The 25553-nt window shown below is 43.6% G+C and overlaps 1 protein-coding gene and 1 long non-coding RNA gene across 2 annotated transcripts in view; one reads left to right on the forward strand and one right to left on the reverse strand.

The window, feature by feature from the left end:
- The window catches only part of LOC112551460, a 195692-nt gene that overhangs the window by 72042 nt on the left and 98097 nt on the right, over window positions 1-25553 (reverse strand). The window lies entirely within an intron of this gene.
- FOXI1 (forkhead box I1) lies at window positions 18894-22431 on the forward strand. The gene is made up of 2 exons (XM_006030889.2): window positions 18894-19537; window positions 20502-22431. Exons 1-2 carry the CDS (start codon window positions 18964-18966, stop codon window positions 21053-21055), a joined length of 1128 nt encoding a protein of 375 aa, XP_006030951.1. The 5' UTR covers window positions 18894-18963; the 3' UTR covers window positions 21056-22431.

The raw sequence follows: 25553 nt of genomic DNA on the forward strand, positions 1-25553 counted from the left end.
ATTGTTCAGGCAGGGCTGACTCCTATTAGATGTCTGTTGATCAGCAGGGAGCCTGCGTCTGATGATGAGGCAGAGGGGCTGGGCATATTTCTCTCAAGGTCTTGTCCTTTTCAAGTATACGCTGGAGTTTTTTGAGAATACTTCTTATTGGTTTAAGTGTGGGATGATAGGTGACAACCAAGGGCAGGCAGTCAGTTGGGGTTTTTCTCATTTATCATAGTAAGTTGCTGAGGGGTATTTTAATGGTTCTGTCAAAGATATGGTCTGTTTCTTGTGCGGGCCAGGAGCGGTCCGAGGCCCTCGGGGGCACGCGGCGGGCTGTGGCCAGCAGCCCTGGCACGCGGGTCAGGGAATGCAGGCCGGCAGACTAGAATTAGGCACGGACACGTAGCGGTTGATTAAAGATTATTTTACTTACACCGTAGATGGTCGCGGTGCAGACAGGAAAAACTTGCTTGCATTGCAGTTACAGACGGACACGTGGAGTTTGCTAGGCTCCACAACACAAACTCGAACAAGACCCGCAGAAAACTCGAGCCTCTTGAAATAACTCGGACAGAGCTCTGGATACACACACTCACGAAGTTTGCTAGGCTCCGTGGAACAAAAGGGCGCAGGGAAGGGGTTTGTCGAGGGATCGCGCTCGGCGACGGGGAGAGGCCAGAGGTTGGTCAGACCCCTATAGCCTTCTTAAGGTACACACTGGGTCCGTTAGGCTCCGCAGCGCTTAGAGTTCTTCACAAGACGTGAAGTTCTCCTCCTCCACTAGATGTTGGTGGGTGCCTCCACCTGGGGCGGAAACCCCTAAAGCCTCTTATACGGCTAGCAAGCCAATCGCTAGCCGCCACGTTGGAATAATTTAGAGTCGGCCAATAGTGGGACACAAATTTGCATGCAGGTGGCGGGAACTCCTTTGCACCGGGGTTTTCTCTTTGCAACTGAGAAATGTACCCTGCAAAGAAAGCTCCTCATGGCAGGAAATAATTTAGCAGTGCCGAAGCGCACACACACAAAATCACACCCTTGGGTTGTGACATTTCTCTGCTGGAGTGTCATTGCTGAGTAAAGGCTGTTTTCAGTTTGGCAAGATGGGTCTCCAAGAATATTCTCCTCAGAGCTGATGCAATAGTAGCTGAGGACCTGACTGCAGATCACCACTCTTTTGGTGTATTTGAGGTGATTGCTGGTTGTTTGGACATAAGTATGGTGGTCTGAGGGTTTACGGGGTGCCCTCCTGGATTGTGGACCATGGTATCTAGAAAGCTGATGGTAATGCAGGAGTATTCCAGAGATACTTTGATTGAAAGGTGATAGTTGTTGTGGAAGTCAGTAAACAAGTCCAGGTGTTCAGTCCAGGTGATCCAGATGTCATCTATGTAGTACAGGTACAGAACAGATTTGGTGATACAATATTCTGGCAACACCTCTACCAGGTGGCTTATAAAGAGGTTAACATATGGGGGAGCCATCTCTGTGCCAGCTGACAGTCAGCTGTCGCTTAGGTAAGTGTATGCCACTGGGGCTTCCCTTAGTTCCACTGAGATAATTGCAGAGCCATTGGCTACCCTCATTGAGAACTCACGGGGCACGTCCAGACGAGCCCGTACGCGTCTCTTGCAGCGTCGCAAACTCCTTTGAGATGCTGCAAGAGGCATGTGCAGGAATGAGAAAATGTTCTTCATGCTGCAGATTTGCAGCGCTGGGGCAAAATTAGACCCCTGGATATCCAGGGGTCAAAAAAACCCACAGAGGAAAAAAAGCAGGGTAGGGCAGGGTCCTGGACCGTGCCCTGAGGGAACCAGAGGCTGGGTCCTCCACAGAAATGCTCTGGTAGTAGCCAGAGCATCTCTATGGTTGGCCCTCACCCTGGTACTGAAGCACACTGCCTGCCCATGCTGGGCAGGCAGCGTGCCAGCCTCAGGGAGCTGGACCCAGGCTCTAGTGCAGGTAAGTAAGTGGGGGGGGCTGGAGAAGCAGGGAGAGGACCATAGGAGGGACCCCCACCGTCCCTGCCCCACCCAGCCCCACCCCGATACCTGCTCCACCTGGAGGGACCCCCACCATCCCTGCCCAACCCAGCCCCACCCCGATACCTGCTCCACCTGGCCCCAGCCCCCGAGCCCTTCTGATCCCTGCCCCACCTGGGCCAGCATTCCTGGAATTAAAACAAACAAACAACCCCTCCCCCCTACCGGCAACTCACTGGCAGGAGCAGCTGCCATCGGAGTCACTGCCCCCCCCACACAGCATAGGGCCAGGTGACAGCCCCAGAGGCCCCAACCTGGGCCCTGCTGCCCCCTGCTGCATGGGGGAGGGGCTCTGCCAGTAGGCCCCAGACCTCCCACACCCCTGCTCCTGCAGTAACTTGAGGCTTTTTTTAGTTTTCATTTTTAACTGTCGGAAGCTGGAGGGGGGGCAGCCATCGGGGCTAGGGGTGTAAGCAGGGGGTGGGGCCAGTTGGGACAGCCATTGGGGAGTTGGGGGGGTGGGGCTGGGTGGGGCAGCCTTCAGAGGGCTGCAAGAGCCAGCAGGGGATGAAGCCAGGCGAGGCAGCAATCTGGGGGGGCAGGGGGAGCAAGCGTGGGTGGGGCAAATGGGACCTGCAGGTTGGGGTTGGTAGCCCCTGTGGGGACCATTTGGCCTCTGTTGGTGGGGCTTTAACCCCTGTGTGGGGGCTGTAACCCCTGCGGGGGCCATTTGGCCTATGTGGGTGGGGGCTGTGGCCCCTGTGGGGGCAGAAAAACATATAGGTATTTAAAATTCACTTTATTATGATCATAGAGACACTGGTTGGCTTCCAAACTGCTTTAACACTGTAGATATATCAATCAAACATTGCCCAGCAGATCGCTGTCTCTCTGTCTCTTACTCTGTCTTGCTTTATATATAGTGGTCTTTTGTTTTAATTGTGTAGGAATGTGAATTTCAGGGTATTTTACAGAGTGACTTTGACATATTTTATCGGGGATTTTTCAGCGCAGGGAACCTTTTCCCGTTCCCACACATGCCTCATGCAGCATCTCAAAGGGGGTTGAGACACTGCAAGTGTAGCAAAACCCCCAGTTTTTCTTTATATATATAAAGAAAAAAAATATATATATCATATATATATATGATAGATATGCATTCCCTTCCTTTCTCCAATTATTTCTGGCTTTTCTTTCTCTCCCTCTCTATTCCCTATAGACAAGCATAAGCAAGTTCAGACTTAGGATAAGCTTTAACATTTTTATTTTGGTAGCAAGTTTTTGGTTTTGGCTATCCACTATTTTATATTGTGTTGTTATTAGGTTTGTATTGATTCTTACTGTTGTATATTGTATTATTATCATTTTCATATTGATTTTTATTGTTTCATATGGCTATTGTATGGTTTAGGCCTGTGTTTGTAAGTGAACCAAAGTAATGTCAAGTTTCCATTTTGTATGTCAAGTCTCCATCTTGTGTCCTCTATCCTGGCATTCCCTGTTTTGCAACTGTATGAGTCACGTATCCCTCCCATGTAAATTGGCTCCCGGATGAATAAGAGTGATTGGGAATGATTGAAATACAATGGTAGCAGGCCTCTACTGAATGGCCTATAACGACCAGGCCATCACCTCGCATTGATTCATCCAGGAACCATGGACCTCACCCAGGAACAGAGACAAGAACTCAGCATTTGAAAGACAAAAGACCCTGCAGAACCAGCAACTTGACCATTGTACCCCACCATTACAGACACCCAAGACTGCACATCCCTGCATGGAGCACACATGCTCAATACACCGGGGCTGACCCTTGCCTGGGCATGCCTCCTGTCACTAGGGTCACACAAGGTCTGCCCCTATAAAAAGGGGCAGTGAAGACAGACCCAGTGGGATGCCCTCTCCATCTGGACCAGCACCATGCCACACCACCTATCCACCCAGAGGCCCTGCCAGCGACCCCCGCCTCTGGACAACACCTACTGGACAAGGACCACTTTCCAGCCTGGATAGGTAGCTATCACCCCCCACCCCCTCTTCAACCAAGGACTTGGACTCTGCTTCTCTTCCCTACCTGGACTCCAGCCCTTCCATTGAGTCTCTTTCTCCTGCTGCCATTGTGAGTGCTTGTGTGTGTATGAACCAATAACTTCATGGGGCTGTGTAGAGTGTTGTCTGTTTAATAAAACTGTTATTTGGACCCCTAAGTTGGGTTTTGCTTTACTATGGTTTGGCCCTGCTCCAATCTCTGCTCCTCGCCCCTCTAACTTCTGTCTCATTTCTCCCTCTCCTGCTTCTGGCTCACTGCCACCTCTAACACCTGTCCTGAGCTCCTCTCTGCCTCCAAACCCCCTGTTTCTTTGCCACTGTATTATCCCCACTGCCTTTTCCTTTTCCCCTGAGCAACCAGGTTTCTGCTTCAGTTTCTTTCCTGGCTGTCTCCTCCTTGCCACCACTTATGTGCCCCCCCCCCCCAATATCTCAGCTATCTGCCTCAGTTTCCAGCCCCAGTCTACCTTAAGTAAATCCAAGCCTCAGTTCTTCAGCTAGCTTCTCTGTAGTCCACCGGTTCTAATCCTGGTTCTGGCAACTTTTACTCCCTACACTTTAACTCTTTCTCTCTCACCTGAACCTTTCTCCAAGTATCCCAGGTACCCCAAGCGCACACATACACACTGTACCATCCAAGTTAGGAACTTATCTGTGTGTATGTGTAGGTGTGTTGTATGTACGTGAACTGGTGGGGGTGTGGGGGTGTATATAATATGGCGTTGTGTGCATTATATAAAAATTAGTGATCTGTGTCTAACTTTTGGGGTCTATAGTGTATGTGCTTGAATTGGTGATAAGCATGCATGTGCCTAGGCTGGTTTGGATGTGCATGCGCCTGAGCTGGTAGTGTTTGTATGTACGCACCTAATTGATGTGTGTGTTTGTATATGTGCAATTGTGTCACACCCTCCTGTCTAACAGTGCAATATTGAGATCCTGAGAGTTGGCCTGACCCCACAGGGCAACACAAGAGGCATGTGCAGGCTCATCTAAAAACACCCATGGAAGTTAGGTGAGGTGCTGGATGGTTGGGAAAGGGTAAATACAGTGCCCATCTTTAGGAAAGGGAAGAAGGAAGACATAAGGAATTACAGACCAGTCAGCATGATCTCAATACACAGAAAGATTATGAAGAGGTCTTCAAGAAATCTATTGTGAAGCACCTGGAAGAAGACAAGATGATCCAGTCAGTATGGATTCACCAAGAGCAAGTCATGCCTGACCAACCTGACTTCCTTCTGTGATAAGATGTCAGGCTTTGTGAATGGGGGACAGAACAGTGGATGGAATATATTTTAGCAAGGCTGCTGATATTGTTTTCCATAATGTTCTTATTAACAAGCTAAGGAAATATGGATTAAAGTACTCTAAAAGTGGGTGCATAACTAGTTGGAACATTATGTTCAACAAGTAATCATCAATAGCTCAATGTCTAGTTGAGAGGAAGTATCAAGTGGGGTTCCCCAGGGGTCTGTCCTTGGTGCAGTATTGTTAAAAAAAAATAACTAATGGTCTGGATGGAAAAGATTTGATAATATTTTCCAGTTCATGAGTAAATACTGGTGTAGGGTTTTCTACAAGTCCTTTACAATAGCTGGTGTCTGAGAGTTGTCTTCTGGCCTCCTTGATGTAGCCTTGACTGTTAGAGCAACAATAACTCCTTCTTTGTCTGCTGGTTTGATTACTGTTTTGTTGTTAGATTTAGGAACTGTACATCTTTTCTCTCCAAGGTGGTCCTGGCCTTTGTTGAGGATTTTACTGTCAGTTTTCTTCCTGAAACAGTTCTTGTAGTAGTCCAGTGAGAAGTTCTTTCCACTGGCAGGTTTCCAGTCATTTTTTAAAAATCTGCTGTGGAATGAAGGTTGTCAGAGGTGTTTCTGTCTTGGTTACAAACGCATTCCTTCAGGCAAAGTCTGCAAATTCTTTTAATTCTCCATATATTAGTGTCTTGTCAGGTTGTTTCTCTAGGGAGAAATGCAGGCCTGTGGAGGGTATAGATACTTCAGAGTGGGATAGGGGATGCTGTTCTGGGTGTTCTGAGTGCTGCTGTCTTGATTCTCCTCTCCTGTTGTTGGCATACTGGCTGTGAGGTGGCTCTTGTTGCGATATCTGATTCCACATCTTTTATGTTGGGTTGCTATCATTTGGTTTTTTACCTTTACAGATATGAAGCAGGTAGAGTTGTAAACAGGGCATAAATCCATTCCACTTTGGGTTCAGCCTTTTTAGAGAATGAGTTAATGCTCCTATACAAATTTTGACCAATGATATAGTCAAATTGAAACCTAAAATTTAGCTATCCTTTAGGAGAACATGTTGCAAGGGTGTTATAGTTGGACGGAAAACATTTTGTATACACATCTATGTAAATGCTAGTTATGATTTAAGTCCCTAGGTGAATGCACCGTTAATGGAATTATTAATCCCTGATTATTTCTGAAATCTATACAGCAATATCACTTAATGGCATGTACCACCATCTTACAATTGATTATAACATTGTAGATGTCAAGAACATAAACCTTCATTCTTAAGGGTATTTAGGCATTGTTGCACTGAGCACTGTAGGAGTATCTATGCTGGTGTTTAACTTTGGCTGTTTGAAACAGGACTGAAGTACTGACTGAAACTGAACTAGCTTTGGTTTAAGTTACCTGACATCCATGATTAGAATTCAAAGTTATGCCATACATACTCCCCTTAAGAAAAGTCATCAGCTATTCTCCCATTTACTTGGAGACACTCTGGGATTTAAGCAGTGAGGCATCTTCATGTTTGCTACATCTCTCTGTGCATATATTTTAACACTATAAGAAGCATAGGAACTTTCTCTCTGTCTAATCCAATGTCTGCTAAACTGAATGAAAAACTTCCATTGACTTCAGTGGTCACTGAATCAGGCCCATAAGGAATAAGGACAACATACTTCTGATATTAATGTAAAATCTATTCATGTAAAAGATCTAGGTCATTCAGTTTAAAATGCCAATAGTAGAAATATATTCTACAGGACATGAGACTGAAGACCAGATTATTTAGCTTCTTATACAAATACACTTTTATGCTTAAATAAAATAATGCAATCCGGATAACAGAAATCAAAGATCAATTTGCTCCTCCCTACATTCAAATATTTTTTTGGGAGAAGGAAGGAGGAAGAAGGAAGGGAAAAAACTCACAATGTAAAGTTGTAAAGTGAGTATCTCCATTTCATTATATAAAGTTTTCTTCCTAGGAACATGGCAACCCCCATGAAGTGAACTGAAAGCTTATCAGTACCATCATAATTTTGAACTGGCCAAATATATTTATATTTATTGTATCCCTTTCAATATTGAGTTCTCTCTTGAAAGGACCTTGAATATTTTAACAAGTATGAACACTAAGCAAAGTTACTGGAGTTGAGAGTCTATTAACCTGCCCACCACCAACCAGAGATCTAAAAGTAACTCTTTTTATAAGAAAAGATTAAAATATTATAAAAGAGAGACTGTTCTTTTTTCTGTTGACTCAATGTATCATAATATTGAACTCTGATTAACCATTACGATATTGAGTGTGTTAAAGATGAACATTTTAAATGAATCACTGTTCAGCAAACAAGTCTGAGATAAGTCATAGTCCTTATAAACTTAGGAATGTTGGATAAATGCTGTAATTCCTGAAGTGAAAAGGAGGAGGTAGACAGCACTGAGCCCACACTGTGCCATGAACATAATGATAGTGGTTGTTTTGTATAGGGTTGTAACAGAATTGGACAGTTAATATAAGGCTGAACTCACTGTGCTTACACAAATGCAGTTTCTTTGTTTCCTAGGCTTTAGGCTTTTAAATCAGGTACCTGCAAACATTTATGCACACCAATATCCAGCATTCACACAATAAACAGGTTTTCCCTTGTGGGATATTAACTGGCCCTGCAAATTCATAAATAACTCATTTGCTTTCAAATAAACCTGAAAAATACAGGAAGGGAGAACATATCAGTTTTGTTGAATGGTAGGTTTTCATTGGTACTGATGCCTTGCAGTGACATTGTACGACTCAGAGAGCAGAAGGAAGAGAATGGGGACAAAAGGACAGATGTGGCTGTAAGAAGCCTATGTTCCTTTAAGAAGTTCATGACCCTAAGCAGTAGGCCAATATCCAGCAGAATAAATAGGTGTTTGCATTTAAAGCGTGAAGCTGTGTTAGAGGAAGGATTATTTGTGCTCTCTCCGAACCAGAGATCCTGGTTTTACCTGATTAAAGAAATCACAGATTCTCTGGTAAACCCCTCGAAATCCATGATTAAAATAAAAGGTCCCTCATTCTCCCCTCACTCCCCACTTCAAAACCCTCCCAGCACTGCTGGTGCTCCTTGCCCCCCATCCACAGCCCCCTGCTCCTCTAGCCCTGCCAGAAGGGACTCCCAGATGCCAGGGCTATGGGGCCAGGGACTTGGGTCCACAGGCCCCTGCCCCCAGAAGAAGGTGGTGGCTACTGCAGTGGAGTGGAGCCCAGCTCTTCCCCTGCTGCAGGCTCAGGTTGGGGTGGGGCAGCTCCCCACCACCATGTGCACTCCTGGGTGGCAGGGAGAGCTGTATCCCGCAGATCTGTGCAGACGGTGGGTGCAGGCTGTCTGGCAGTGGCTCAGGCTTCATGGCAGTATGTTGTGGTTGCCCCTCCCATGGGGCTTCTGCAGTCCAGCAAGTATGACCTGGTGCTGCAGGGAACAGCAGGGCTGCAAGGACAGCTCATTGCCACTGTGAGCTTCATGCTGCCATGGTGAGATGTCCCCTGCCCATGTGGCAGCAGTGAGGAGCATAACCCATCACCACTGTTCCCTCTGGTGCCAAGCATGGGATGGAGGCCATGGGGAAGGGCAGCTGGGCAAGAGTCTGAGCCCACAGCAGACAGCCCATGCCCACCCCAAGCACAGATCTGGCAGTGACCAGGTCCCCACCTGTGCTGCAGGAGTGTGCACAGCAGCAGGGTGCTGGCCCCACCCTGCCCACCCCCCAGACAAGCTACTCATGGCCCCATCCTACTCCCTGCTGGGACCCTGCAGCCGTGCACTGCAGGCCCAAGTCCCACACACCTCCTGGCTGGGCAGCAGCCCCAGCCCTGCCCAAATCCCTCCATCCCTCCTTATGGGTCTCAATCCCACCCTCCACCCCACTTACCTGTGGGAACTGCTCTCCAAGTTGCCTGTTGGTCATTTGCATATACACATGGCATCCCCTGCCTGACTGCCCCACTTCTGCTCCCTCTCTTTTCAAAATCCCTGGGTTTCTCCCTTAAAATGAGAAATTCATGTTTTCCTCTGGTAAAGGGGGAAATCTGCGTTCTTCTCCATTTTTCCATGGGATTGAAAACCTTAATCCCTGCTCCTGACTAAGCCCTTCATACATCACTATGGTCAAAGCAGGAAGTACAAACAGTTTTATCAAGGTTCTGACCAATGGAGAAGTTTAATTTCTATTGTGGAGGAAACAGAGATGACAAAAAGCAGATTCTTTGTCTTAACCTCTTTGAAGGAAGATCAGGAAGGGGTGGGGGAGACCAGCATAGGTTATATAAAGAAGGTGCATGGGCAAATTCCACCTTGAAGAACCGTTCTGTTCCCAGGGCTGTTCTACTTGCTTGTGGGAAGAATAGAAGTCTCCAAAATTTCCCAACCAGAAACCACTGCTCCTGTTCCTTCTCCACCTATTTATACTCTCTTACCTAGCTAGTTAGCATATCACAGGCAGGGTAGATTTGTACCTTAAAGACTAATCAAACTAGATATGTATATATAGCTGTAGCACATCAAGGTGCCCGGGATGTCCCCTGATGGCTCTGCAGCTGTCCCCTGCTCTACTTCTAGGGTGCCTTCCCTTCTGTTTTGCCCATCACGCCTTCGTGTAATAATAGGACTGAAAGGGAGGCTGCCCACAGACCTTAGCATGGACCTCAGCCCAGCTGAATCCTGACTGGGGTTCCCCAGGACTCTACTGGTTTCAATTGCACTACTCCCAGGCCACTTGGTGGGCCTTGGTATTCCCAGGCCCTTTGCTGAGTCTCTCACTACAGGGCACCTATACCCCTAAGGGCTAATTGCATGGCTCCATTCCTCCCCTACACCACACCCCAAGCCTCACAGTTCTTACTGTATTGTTACTTTTCTGTTGGGGCTTCGGCCTCCTTAGCTGTCACCCATTTTGTCTTAGCTAGGCCTTCTAGGCCACGCCCACTGTATTGGATTTGGCTTTGAGGCACCAGTACTGGTCTAACCCTTTTGGGTGCCAGGCCCCCAGCCCCTGCCTGGCTGTACCCTCTTGGGCACCAGGCCCCTGGCCCCTTCTAACTCTGTGGCTTCACACACTGTCCTACTCCAGGCTCAGCACTGTTCAGGCCTTGAGCTTGCACCTGGTGATTGCAGTGATCAAGGCAATTGTGTGCCCCTCAGGCACTAATGGGACCTCTGTATACCACCCCTTACACTCCCAACCCAAGCCACTGGTGCTAAAGTGCAACTCAAACAATAAACCCCCAGGCTACAACAGAAACAGTCTCCTATGGGCCCATCAACATCAGCACAAAGGGAGAGCAGCCCTTTGCCCCTGTGAGAGGGAAATTCCCCCTCACCTCTTGCCAAGATAACCTCCCAGCCCTGGGCCAGATCCTTGTGACCTCCCCACGCTGCACTGGGGATCCAAAGTGGCACAGCAGTTCCTCTGGCATTTTATGGTAGCTATGCTGGCCCGGAGATCCCACCTCTGCAGCTTGTAGGGCTAGACTAACTTGCTAGCTCAGGCCCTGGGCCTCCCAGGGCCCTGCCCCTTCCAGTCTGGAAACTACCCTGGGCTGCCTGCAGGCGCCTGCTAATTAACCCCATTGTCTAGTTGCTATGCTATGCCCTGCAGCTGCTGTACCCTGCCTGCCCTGCAGTGCTCCCTCTCTGGGCTGCTTCTCTTTTAAAGGAACGGAGAGCACCAGACTCTTTGTTAAAATAACACAACCTTTTGTGAGCAGACACTCACTTCGTCAGATGCTGTGGCGTATTGTCACACAAAGAAACATCTGTGAAGATATAAATAGTTTTAATAGGGGACATTGAACATCTACTCCAAAACAGGGAATTCTACTTTCTGGCCTGACAGTGTTCAGAGGGCAAGGTAGACAACTGTCATTTGAAAACAATGTGCCTATTGTTCTGAAATAAGTTGTATTTACAATCAAAGGGAAAAGTGATTTGGCCAAGGCCGCCAGGGATCCTAGCATCATACTAGATAAGATGCACAACCATGCTAGACAATGCTACCTCTTATTTCTATCACCTATAGGCATAGTATAGCCACAGAAAGACTTTTGAGAAAGGGTCTGCTCAAAATGTCTTGTATAAGTTCTCTGAATTCATTTACATATTATGTATAGTAAGAAAGCACTTTTTTCAGCCAATGAACTTGTATTATCATGCAATAAGATAAGAAACAGTTTTGTGCCATGATTCTACAAATGTTTAGATATGTGAGTAGCTTTCTGCATATGACTTTTTTATTAGTCTTAGCAAATTCAGTAGTACCGGCTGGACTGAAGCCTTGAGTTCATTTGAAAGCTTGTGTAACACCTGTTATTTAGAGTACCTCATGCAGTAAGTATATAACATTAGTATTAGAGGTTTCTAAGACCAACAGAAAGAAACATCAGAAAAAAGGTAAAGAAGAGATGCTGTAGTTGTGTTCAAGATTTGGCCCAAGGAATGTTTTTAAGTACATTTTCAAAAGCTACCACTAGAGGGAGGTAAGTGGCTGGTGTATTGCACACACATTTGAACAAATACAGCACAAAGAGGTTGTGCACGCAGACACGTGCAGGTTTTTAAGATGAAGCAACTGAAGGTGAGAAGTTAATGCACATAAGTATATTAAACCCTTGTGCAGACACACTCATGCAGAAAGAAAATGGCATTAGTTTGCTGTAGCTTAATCATTCTCTAATTAGAGCAAACCAAGATTATTTTACTTCTAAATGAGCATGTCTACAAGGAGGTTTAACGCTTTAATTTCTGTGCAACAACTTGACACTTCTGCCTGCTGTGTCTTAACTTCTTTGAATATCCTCAAGGAGGCTGGTCAAAAATTATTTGTTGAATATTGTGCAGTAGCAGACAAAACAAAGGAAAAGAAAAGGAAAGAAAGGAAAAGAAATGTTTTGATTTTTGTATTGCTAGTTTTAAATGCATAATACTAATGTTTTACTGTATCTTTGAAAGAGGCCTCCACTGCAGTTTTTTGTATATTTTTTTTAATTTACCTGTATGGACAGATATGTTTATGATAAAAATCTGTAAACATAATAGATTAGCACAGAAAGGCTAACCCTGTTGTAGCAACAGCACTCATACATTTTTTTTCTTCTGTAGCTCTTGCTACAAAAAAGAGGGGGAGTAATTTTAGGCCACTTGAATCATTTTTTTGGCCTAGCATGATGATATGTATAAACATAGGCAACGCATAGGGGTGCACATGGGTGTACGTGCACCACCTGAGCTTCGTGGTGCACCCCCTGCAAAAAGCGCTGCTGGCAGCGCCTGCAGGCAGTTGCACTTGCCACCTGCCACCCCCCCCGCAGCCATCACCACCGGCAGTGTCTGTGGGTGGTCACCGACTGCGGGTCAGTGCTCACCCCGCCCCCACAAGACCCCCTGCCACCAGCACCACTGCGGCTGCCTGCAGGAGCTCGCCATGCCCCCCACAGCCTCTGGGGGCATGTAGCATTCATGCTTACAATTTAATTTACTCAATAAATAAAATTAATGGACAAATGCTTTATTTGATCTTAGCATTGTTTGTCTGTGTTATCCACAAATATTGAGAGTGGCAAACATACAAGAATGATTCAATATTCTGAAACAGGCAAGCATTCTGTTTGTGAAGGACAGCTGCACTAAGGTTGTACAAGTGAGATGTACTGAAATTCAATATGTGGATTAATTCCTTCCAGTTGAGAGACACTAGTTTATACGCAGGGAAGAGGGAAAACTCCCCAAGGTAACTCGCTTTAGAATCTCTTGAGCTCTCTTTTCCCATGGCCCTGAGCGCAGCTCTTTCTCCAAACAGCAGATTCCATGAGCGTCAGAGATGACCAGATGGGGGTTGTGAGTATCCAAGCCCTTTCACTGTAGAAGTGATAGGACTGCCACTATCGATTAACAGAAGAGTTAGGGTGCTTGCTGATCATTATATGCCATCAAGCAATGATATAAAATCTCTGCCACAGCTCTCATAGTTACTGACCATTCATTATCAGTTGTAAGGTTAGACAACTTTTTGAGTTAAGCCATTATTATACAAGGGCTTTAAAGAGTGAATTTTGATTTTAAAAAAAAGAGAGTCTAAGATCACTCTAGCTTTGCTGTGCTAATGTCACAAACATTGCATTTCCAGTTGAAAGATTTTTCAGCTGCACACTTTTGAAGAAATAATCATTTTGGATCTCTTGTTTGTGATGCTTTATTTTACATTCCTGCAGTCTCTGAGGTTCACAATGACATTGAGGTTATTGTTTTCTACAGCTGTATCTCGCTGGTTTTCCTTCTGATGGTTTGGTGCATTTCCCTTGTGTATACACTTGATGAAAGATTATTGGAGCAATATTCCAATACAAGGAAGAAAACCTTTAAAATGTTTTAGTGTGCCGCTGTAAATCAGGGAGTTGGCTTCAAGTGGTGACATTGTATAGAGAGAGATTACATATTATAAAAGTTGCCTTTACACTGTAAAGAGTTCCTAAATGCATTTGGAAAATGCTGGGTTGCCTGGAACACTGAACTACAGATGGTCACTGTCCCTTTCATTCTTTTCATACCTTTCCCCCCTTCTTTCTTCTATGATGGTATTTATAGCCTTGACTTATTTATTCTTTAGTAGAATGTTAAGTGGTGATCATAAACCATGCATGGAGTTAGCTGCATTATGGTCCCTGGTAGAGTCTGACTGGGCCTTTCCTTGACGTTCTTCAAATTATATATATATAATTTTACAATGAGCATTTTGTGTGCTAGACCAGGCAGTCACTTGGTTTAAACATCTCAACTTGCTGCAACCACCTATCTAATCCAAGTGGGTTAACTCATTCTCTAATACTCATATTCTAGTAGCATGATGCAGTACAGTGATGGTGTTTGAAGATGTCTTTTAGACAAGACATTAAAAATAGAGATCTCTGTTCTGCAAGAATATGAACGATAAAGATCCTGACCCTTTCTGAGTTAGTTTTCAGAGTCCTGCTCTAAACTTTTGCGTGCCTTTTCCTGATGTTTGAGGCTCATATTACATGTAGATGCTGCACCCCAAGAGTGCCTGCATTTCAGCTGTGTAAGTGCAACTTATCACTACCCTAAAGCATAGGCTCTGACTTTTATTTTTGGTCAGGGGAGGGGGATTAAGATAATGGACATGTGAAGAGTTTTACACATTTCAGGTGACAGCCCTCTTCTAGAGGGGAGCCCACATACTCAGCACTTCTGCCCTGAAGGTAAAAAGAACTAACTGTACATTAGTTTAAAGGAAGTCTGTGGGAATATTACATATCTCACCAGGAGTTAAGCTACAGGGCTGGTCAGCAAAACAGGGTGTTAAGAAGCTATGAACTGATACAGTCTATCCCCTAGAGCACTCGGGTTTGGTTGGAGCACAGCCATCCCATGGAGATAAGCAACTCTATAGGAGTTTAGCATTAACTCTACAGAAGTTATTACATGCCCTTGGGATGTCTACTGAAGTGAACCTTCAGACAGCACAACCCTCCAGGAACATGACCAATCAATTGAGGGTTTGGACAATCAAGGTCATAAAGAAAGAAAATATTAGATCCTTGACATGTGAAGCTGTAGCTAAGCTTTGGGTACTGTCTTCTGTAAAATAAATATCAGCCTTTCTCATACCTAGGTGAGCTATGCTGGTGTAGCTTCGCCAATATACTACTTCTAGCATGAATACAGCTTTTACAGGCAAAGATGAATTAAAGTATTCTACCTCTTCTCTCAGCTTACCACGTTATGGTAAAAGTTCAGTTTGGCTAATATAAATGGACCTATAACGGGGTTAGGCTCATTCATGGCTACTTTGGGTAGCTGCATACAGCACTGCAGTGTGCCATGTAGACATACACAGTGTACCATAACTAAAAGAACAGCTTCTTACCTCTTGAGGTTTCTTTGTTTTTTTGGTACATTGTGATAATTTGTTCATTCAAAAGTCATGCCAAATAAGCTTCCTAGTTATATACATTCTTGGCCAGTTGCAGAACACTGTAGAATTGGACCTTGCTGATGTATGCTACATTTGAATCTTTATAAAGTTTGCTTCACTTGAGAAAGTTTACAACTACCTTGAGTCTCTGCACAAATTATTTTTTCCATTGTAAAGCCTGGCTTTCTTTTAAGGGGTATTATTCCAAACATCCATTTTAGTTTATTTTAGCTATAGATAAGCACATATAGCACCCCAGGGATTAAACAGTTGAGGCACCAATACACTAGCGTGGAGGCTGTTCTGGTTCTTTGGAATTCCAGCATGTTGGAGCAGACTCAATTAATCAAGTCTGCTGGAGTGTGGCAATTGCCACACTCCAGCAGCTTCCTGTGTCTTATGTATCAGCATCCCCATGTTTAAAAATGGTGGTGGGGGAACTTGAACTAAAGCTCATCAAATGAGCTTTAGTCCAAGCACCCTCACTGCCATTTTGAAGCATGAGGATGCTTGCTGATACAGGAGATGTGGCAGCACTTTAATTAGAGCAGCTCTTGGAGTATGTCTAATTAAAGCGCTGTGTTGTCCATCTCCCCCCCCAACCCCCCAAAGCAAGTGTAAAAGTGCCCTTAGAGACTACTCACCAAAGCCCACATTCCAGCAGGCTAGATTTTTAGGCTAGGGACAGACATTCAAAAAGCCTAAGCCTGAATTGATTCAGTCTTTGCAGGTTAGTCTAACCTGGCTAGGCTAAATCAAGTTGTAACTGCGCAGCCATCCCCTATGGACTGAAAAAATGCTGGCACATGCCTGCAATGGCTTATGCTAGAAGCCAGGGGCACTAGAGCAGCCCTCCCTCCCCTTTCTCAGCGCTGAGCTGAGGGAGGCATGGCCAGGCCCTGGCAGGGCACTGTGATGAGGGAAGGGTTCTCCCCTCCTTGATAACAGAGCATTTTTCAGCTCTGTTATCAGCATTTAGCCCCCCATCAGAAAACAAAGCCTCACTCATTAGTTCAAGCTCTTCTTAAACAGCTTTTTTCCAAAGGAAGGAATGCAGGGACATTACCAGCTGAGCTGCTGATTAGCTCTAAAAAGCCCTAAGCGGACACTGTCCTACCTGCCTTACACAGCATTAGCTAGCATACCACATGCTGGCTATGGTCCGTGCTCTGGGAGAGAGGAGGAAGAGATCTGTGCTTAAGCAGCGAGTGGTGAGAGGTGCAGGACGTGGGGCATGGGGAAACCAACAGACCCTGCTGTGCCTGCAAGTCTCTGATGGAACTATAGCCAGTGAGCAGAAGGGAGGGGTCAGCCCTCCTGTGGAGCAGAGAGCCTTGCACAGCCCAGAGAGCATGTTGGGATGCTGGGGGAATCTGAGTTAAACTAGCAAGAGGTCTGGGACAGATATTGCATAAACTGGTTGGACCCAAGTCAGTTAAGTCTGATACTACATTCAACCAGGTTTATCTCAAACCAGTTTCAGCCATTTTCAAACTGGTTTATGTGCACTGAACATCTGTTCTGTTACAGGTTTAAACCAGTTTCTGATTACTTAAACCAGTTCATGTGTAATGCAATGTCTGTCCCTAGCCTTACTTACTGAAACGAGCATGCCAGAACTCTTTAAAGCCCTTTATTCCTGCATAGTAATAATGAATTAGCAAATTCAGTTGTAGTACAATTTGCTTGTAGGTTCTAGAATTTTCCATTGATCTGCTTTTCATCCTATTGAAGACTGATTAATTCTAAAAGTCCCTAACCCAAGCACTTAGGTTCACTGACTTCAGTAGGACTAGTGTAATTAAAGATCAGTTTAGCCTTAATCAGATTAGCAGAGTTGTATATGGACCTTTAAAATATACCCATACAATATCATGTTAAGCAGGAAATTGCAAGCCATTTTGCTCACACTTCCAAGCACATGTTAGATCCTTACAGAAACAAGACTGCTTTTAAAGTTACCTTTTCATTACATGCCATTCATGAGGATAAGTGACCACTTCTTTATCCTGCACTTCTTCCTTCTTCTTGTCACTAAGAGCTATTTGAAAGAGGGTGAATAGTTGTTCAAATTAAAACGTGGACTTGTTTGTCTGCACTCTCACTAACTGAAACTGGCTTTAAGCAACTACAGTAATATACTCATTCAAGATTCCTTGCAGAAGTGCTGTTGGACTGGGAAGTTGCCTTGTCCTGCATTACTCTGCATTTTTCAGCTGAGCTTTTCTACTGACTGCTGTCAAGCATTTCAAACTGCAGGTAGTGCAGGGCTTCCCAGTAACCTCATGAAGAACTGAAAAAGTGAGGCCCAGAAGATTAAGTGATTTGGCCAAACTTAGAAAGTAGGTTTGTGGCAGAGCCACAAAGTGAAAGTAGGTTTGGATTCAGATGCCAAAGCCAAACTTCTGCAAAATCACATAACCTTACTGCGACCTTACTGGCTTCATAACAGAGTGAGCTTTCAAAACTTTCTTTCATCAGGAAGCATTTATCTACACATCATCTTGGAATAAATCAATAAGTAAATATATTACTGATGAGGCATATGATTCTAAAAGCGTGGGGGTAGATTTCTATCAGGTACTAGGGTAACGAAAATATTGAAAGAGAATAAAATCAAAAGCTTCTGTGTAAGTGCCAAAGTGAAAGTATAGCTTAGTCTCTAAAACAAGCAGTCACACAGTCTAAGGGTTATCCACAACAGGCAAAGGCATTTAAGTGATTGCAATACTATTTTTCCTTCTCTGTGTAAATACATATCAGCTGCCACTTAGGGTTGGTTTTTGGGTTTTTTTAATAGTAGTACCTGATATTTATAGCAGTATAAACAGAACTCTTACACTGTAGCTAAAGTGGGAGTTTTGTTGAAAATATCCTCCTTGGAAATTTTGTTGGGAAAGTTCTGCAAACTTATGCCCCAACCCTGAAAGAGGACCCTAACTGTGTAGGTCCCTATTTCCAGCTGATCAGCTGTAGAATCAGGTATAGAAAAGTTAGGAAAGAAGATTCAGCGGATATTTCCAACCACTATTGACTGGATAGTTATAAGGAAAGGACGAGGACTGATCACTAAGTTTTTCTCACAGTGGTTGTCCATACTTAAGTGAGCAATTCCATCTAAATCAATGAAGCAACTCATGAAAGCAAGTATTTGCAGAATTGAGTTATAGTTTTCTGAGTGCTAAGAGGAATGTGCATATTACCCTGCTGTTAAAATTGCACCAGGGAAAAAAAAGGTATGGCCTTTTTTTGCTACACCTACAGTTTGATTGAATAGTGTGAATGCCTTTTCTATCTCAAAATGCTGCTAACAGCAGTACATAATTGCTTTACTTCAAAATAGAAATTACTGAAGGCTGGCCTTGTATTCTAAAAGGGTATGAAGAGATGGATCCTTGGTTATGAGTTTTAACTTCAAGGCACCTTAAGCTTTCTTTGTGTGCATCGCATTAGTGGAAAATTCCTCCATTCATTTAAAAAGATAAACAGTTGTAACTCACAAATTGGGTTGATGTGACTTCAATCGCTGGCCTGAGCTGCCAGCATTCCAAAAAGGATATCATGCTGATCTCCAGCCAGTCAGAGCCGACTGGGCGGAGCGTGGAGCACAAACCTAAACATTTACAGGTGCATAAGTACTTGGGGAAGGGCACAGGTGATGCACCTGTCTCAGGGAAGGACTAACACAGGTGTGTTGTAACTTGGTAGACTGTTAGGGATAGATTATGAGCTCATTTGATCCGCAGACACACTCTCCTCCACGCTGCAGCCCGCAATTTCCAAATATTGGCCAGGAACCTCCCGAGATGAACTTCTACTATGAGAACTTCTTCCATCCACAGAATATTCCTAGCCCACAACGACCTACGAACTTTGAGGCTACGGACTACAATACCACTCCCAACCCATACCTCTGGCTAAATGGACCCTCCATTACTCCGCCACCATACCTCCCAGGATCCAATGGCAGTCCCTTCATCCCTCAGTCCTATGGGATGCAAAGGCAGCTCTTGCCAAACATGCATGGTTTGGGGGGTACTGACTTGGGCTGGCTTCCTCTCCCTTCCCAAGAGGAGCTGATGAAGTTGGTCAGACCACCCTACTCCTACTCTGCTCTTATTGCCATGGCCATTCACGGAGCACCTGAAAAAAGACTGACACTCAGCCAGATCTACCAGTATGTGGCCGACAACTTCCCCTTCTACAATAAAAGCAAAGCAGGCTGGCAGAACTCCATACGGCACAACTTATCTCTCAATGATTGCTTCAAGAAGGTGCCCAGAGATGAAGATGACCCAGGTACTTTTTTTTTTTTTAATACTTTCTTCTCTTTCCCCAATTTGCCCCCATATTTTAGAGAGAGAGGCAATGAGCCAGATTCTGTCTCACTTACCTCAGAGTAGATCTGAACTAACTCCCACCTATTTTCATGGAGTTTCTCCCTTTGTGGTTGACATCTGAATCTGGCCCATTATGTTTCTAATGAAGCATGCCCTGAAGGGAAGGCAACTCTTGGCTGCTCTAGGTTTTCCTGAGTGTTAATCAGTATGCTGTGCATACACAGTTTAACAAATACAGAGCAGTCTAGCTGAGAAAGAGATATTCAAAAGCCATTTGGCACAATGCATGCTACTACAGCTAACTTAATCCATAATTAATAGAAATAGGATGAGACAGATATATACATCAGGGGAATTTTTTTGGCTTTATGGAGTCACCAATAATTGTCAAGAGCAGAGCAGGTGGGTTGCTTGCTTGTTCTAAACAGTCAACTTTTAGTTTAGAAAGAGAATCTGAACTGCATTGTTACCAGTCCCTTTGCTATTTTTTTTTTAGTTACAGCTGTAGCAGTAATCACTTGGGAGACATTTAAAACTGGCCAAACTGTGAGCCAGATTCTGTTCTATCGTGTTAGTAATCCACACAATCACACTGAAGCCAAAAGGGAATGGGCCTCAGGGCCGAATTTGATTCCTTTGTGCCATAAATTCAAATGACCAACAGTGTTTTGAAGCTGTTACTCAAGCCAAACTTTCACTGATTTCACTGCAGTGAGCAAGGAAGACAAAAATCATCCCAAACCTTTAGACTTTGCTGGGCTTAAGTGAGAAGGATCTTTTTCTTTTTTCTTTTTTGAAAAGTGTGCTGAACAAATGTTAGATTTCTGTGAAACAGACTGAACTTAACATAAAGCCATAGGAATTTGCTCTGTACTATACAAATACAGGTCTTAATATTTAAAAGCAATTGTCTCTCTTAATAGGAAAAGGGAATTACTGGACTCTGGACCCAAACTGTGAGAAGATGTTTGACAATGGAAATTTTCGTAGGAAGAGGAAAAGAAAGTCTGACATTGGATCCAGCACAGCATCTCTCACACTTGAGAAATCTGAAGACAGTGCCTTGAGTAGCAGCCCAAAGGCTACAGAGCACCAAGATGTCTTGGAAAGCTCCTCACCTGGAACTGACAGTTCACCTGAGAAACGATCTCCTCCTCCGTCATCTAGCAGCCCCTGTCTCAACAGCTTCCTCTCCAGTATGACAGCGTATGTTAATGGCTCTAGCTCAGTGAGCCGATCTGTGCCCCTGGGACTAAGCACTGAGCCCTCTGACAAAATGGGACAGAACATGGTAGGCTTTAATTCATACTCCCCACTTTCTAATATCCCAAGCCATAGTCTGGGAGATTGGTCCAATTCAGTGCCTTCCAGCCACCTTGGCTACAGCAATTCAGTGCTCAATCAATTCAACACACATTTCTACAACAGTATTGGTACAAATACTACTTTGTATCCTAGGGAGGGAACTGAAGTTTAAATAAAAAAGAACTGCAAGAAACAGAAGGGAAGGATGGATATTTGAGAGGAAAGCTTCTGGGGTAGATGGCTAATGTTAGTGTGTTGTCTCTGGAACCTGCAGTATAACCTGCTTCAGGGGCCGACCTTAAGTTCCTGAAGTGTCTTGAAGCTCCAAACTTGCTACACAGAAGACTCACTCAAATTAAAAAAAACAGCCATGTGTTTGACAGTATATTTGTGAAAGGCCAGGGCCTATAAAACAAAAGTATTGCAAGGGAGTTGTGGGACATGACTCACACAGCTGCTGCCTGCACTACTCAGAGGTTGTCCTTAAGGAAAGGCCCATAACATAGCTCTGGTCTAAACCAGAATTTTTTGTTGGTACAGTAATATTGCTATGGTATTTTTATAGAAGAAAAACCTTAACATGACTGCAGCTAAGTTAGCTGTGTCTACAGTAAGAAAGGTTGATAAGACCTATTTAATCAAAGTGTTACCTCAGTATTTGCCAATACTGTACTTAGTTACTGTGGTGACATTAGCAGTTTAATGGCAAGCACCATTCCTGGATTCATTCTAAACGTACTAAAGGTGCCAGCCAAATTCTGACCTTGTATAGTGCCCAAAGGGGTGCGAGGCAGAAAGTGACATTTATGGTGCTGAATATAAAAGTCTTCATGCAAAAATTGAATGGGAAAATAACTGAAATTAAGGATGTTTCTTTTGTAGGAAAATCAAATGTAATGTTTTCAATTCAAAATACAGGGTCCAGTCCTGCTGCCTGCACATATACAAACTAATGTCACTGAGCCAACCCACATGAGGAAAATAGGATCATAGTCTGTGTATTTTACATACATGCTTTTCTGACAGTAAAATGTTTGTTTCAGAGTAGCACAATTGTTTGCACTAAACAAAACAGTAGAACCATCTATACCTTTATCTGAAATATCACTGAACTTCACCTCAAAGGCTGTATCTCCCCATGCATCAACTGCAGTCACTGGGAGGGGTGGGAACTACTTTCTTGGGTTTTTTTAAGTCAATTAAACAACTGTTATGTTTAAATGTAAATACCATTGAAAGATGCACATTATTTCTCCTAATCTTGTAAATATTTGTCTACTGTAGTCACAAGAGTTTAAATAAAGATTTTGCACCAAAAAGACTCAGTGAAATTCCATATTTACATAGTGTAAAATCCAAAACTGAACAGCCTGTGACACAGTCTATTTACAACTGTGCTCTGGCAAGCGCTTCAAGGTGACTGGGGGCAGATTATTGTATTGTGACAAATACCGCTGTGTCTTGAATTTTTTAAAAAGTATTTTGGTTACAGTTTTGTTACAGGCCATTCAAGGCAGTGTTTTTTAATAATAAAGCATTTGTGTTTAAGTGCATGCGTGTGCATGTTATAATTTCAAGTGATGGACTACTAAAAAAAAATACATTTGACTGTTGGTTGTGGCACTTAAAATTGTGCTTTATGCTGTTTTAATTTGCTTGGTTTACCTGGAGGAAGGTAAACCTTATCCAAAGAACATCAGATGTTTAAGTAGTTTTATGTCTAAACAACTGAAATTTGCATGCCTAAGAGAATAGACAAATATTATGCCAAGAATTATTACCAAATGAGAGTTACTCTTTTAGCTTCTGTACTGGAGCTAAACAGTGCTAGTGATTTGAAACTCTGGAAATCACACTCACTTTTGCCAGGCCCTAAATTGTCCAGAGTGTGGCCCAAATTACTTTTTTAATTACATGCTTTGTAACAATCTGTTTTGCCCTGTAGGACTTCATCACATTTTTATAATAGTTTTAGCTCGCTTTAGCTCACCAGGTGAACACTCATATGGAATGAGCCACAGCTAAATGCAGCATTAGCACATTTAAACCCAATGCAAATGATGTGCCCTGAAACACAACTGCAGGCAGCATTTCCCACGGGTACAGATATTCTCCCTCCTGTAGCTTTCTGGAAAGTCTTTCAATGCCTGAAAAATGTATTTATGTCAACCTTGCACATTCATGAGTTCAGAAAAGATAGTGCTTAATAGAGTCACCTATATTGCAGCCCATATTCAGGTTTTAACTGACATAAGAAGAAATCAACTCCTGTAGAGTACCCAAAGGGAAATGCAGATGTGTTAATACTAAGTCTTAAACAGTGAATATGTAAAGATGTTACAAATCATGTAGAGGTGAGTGATGGTTCTAAGCAGAAACAACAAGGAAGTTTTAAAAAAACATCACTAATTCATTTTTATTAGTCAACACTTTGTCCAAAAAAACCAAACAAACCAGCAAGGGCATATTGAGCCATTAGCTTCTACCCATTCAATTCTGTCCAAGGCTGGCATTAAGATGTTATTTATTCCTAGCTGTTTGGCCTATGAAGGGCTAGCTATCTCTGTATTTCTGTTCTTTGTGAACAGGCATGCATCACAAGCAACATCCTCACTGTTGGTAGTAACTGAAGTTGGTAGGTTAAAGTCTATCTAATACTCCTCCTGCTTGAAGAAATATCAATTCAGATGTTGTGGTATGCTGAACAGATGGGAGGACAGAAACAAGAGAATACAGGGGAAGCTTCTATCACTTCTGCTCAAAATGTATCTGTCCTCTGAATAAACAAAAAAAAAAAGCGCACTTCAGTCTCAATTGCTATTTGTTCTTTTCAATTAAGAGGATCATTGAAATGACATTCTTGACTTGACATCTGGGGAAATGCTTACTTATTGCATCCTACGCCAACATTTGCTCTGAAATATAGTAGAGTTTGTTAACACATCACACCTTCCATTGGTAAGTTTACAATTAATGTATTTCAGCGTGCTCCTAAAAATCCATTACCTGCCAAAATAAAAGCTGCTTTTTTAAGTGGTGCTATAAAAACTGTACAAATCATTCCACACACATAGCTACTTCTGGTCCCTCTCACTAACTATTGCCATCTATTAAGATGTCGCCCCTATTTGTTACTCTCAGGGCATGTGTAGACAAAACAGGGGCCCTAAATCAAAGCAGTCAGTTTTTAAAAACACCGCTTCAGTTTAGGGCCCTTTAAACCTCAGTGTCATGCATACACCTGAACTTACTTGCCTCCTTGGCAGCTGGAGGGGAGGGCGAGCTTCCGGCAGGTGGAGTGGTCCCTGGGCTGGTGGGAGTGGAATGCAGCTCAGGCAGGCAGGTAGGCAGTCTCCAGAGTGGAGCCTGCCTTTCCGGAATGCTGCCAGGCTGCCTGCAGGGCTTCCTGCAGAGCCCCTGAGCTGTATGGAGCCCGGTGCTTCACTCCACAGCTGTAGGGCAGCAAACTAAAACACTTCAGAAGAGTTTTAGTTTGCTGTGCCCCAAGTCATTTAAGGCATATTACGCTGCCCAATTTACTACAGTGGCTGGAATTACTGCACAATACACTACCTATGCATGCAAACACTGACACCATTAAAGTGGTGCAAAAGCATTTAATTTGCTTTGAAGTGTCATGCACATGTGCCCCTTGTTTCGTCTACATACGGCCTAACAGACCTAGTAATTAGCAAAGACCTTAGGAGTAGGTTTGCAGTAGTTTTTGTTTCTCTGGTTTGTTCTTGTTTATTTGCTATATTTGATCCTCCTTCCAGGATGTTTTTCACTTTTAAAGTGACTCTACACACGTGATATTTCAGGCATTCTATGTTATTGCCTCTCAATATTTTCTTCCAAATTTACATGTAAAAGTAGGATTTTGGTACAAATACCGCTGGCAGACATGTTAGCTACCTTTCTGCTCCCACCTCAGCAACAGTAATACATCTTTCGCAAGCTGAAAAGGACAATGAATTACACTTCAGCAACCCCATGAGCTTTAAATTAAGCCTTTGGAAACCTGAACAAACTATTTGACTTCCATAACTAATTGGAACGTAAACAGATCTATTTGAGTCAGGAGAAGGAAGAGAATTGTGCTGTCTGTGCAATGCTAACAAGAGTTAAACATAGCAAAAATGTACTTTTCCACTGGTTGTAGCAGGATATCTGCTGAATAAGCTCTGAGCAGTTTTTCTTGTTTAGAGTGTAACTGCTGTTAGGCTTTTTTGCAGCAACTCTAATATTTGTATTAATCTCAGTCTTCTAGCATCAATATCTCTTCCTCCACTTTCAACTCTCCCTGATGCATTTCCAACATAAGTGCATACTAAGCTTATCCTTTTTGGTTTGGGTGCCCCAAAATGAAGACTAACCACCTCCACAATATTGACAGTTTGAGGGGTTGCAAGAGAGAGTCTATCACATGGAATCAAGGATCCCCCCCCAGAATAGGGCTGGGAGGAAAAGGGGAAAGAGGCTATTGGATTTTTCAGTAAATTAGAAGGAAGTAATTTGATGAAAGAAAAATGTACTGATTTGAAACACAAAGCAGATTAAGCTGACAATAATAATGGAGAAACAGTTTTAAGTTGTTGGGGATCTCAGAGATCCTAAAATTTAGAGGTCTTGGTAGATCTCTTCACCCTGCACTGCTACCATCATAAACA

Source organism: Alligator sinensis, unplaced genomic scaffold, assembly GCF_000455745.1.
Source record: "Alligator sinensis unplaced genomic scaffold, ASM45574v1 scaffold606_1, whole genome shotgun sequence".
Taxonomy (NCBI): domain Eukaryota; kingdom Metazoa; phylum Chordata; order Crocodylia; family Alligatoridae; genus Alligator; species Alligator sinensis.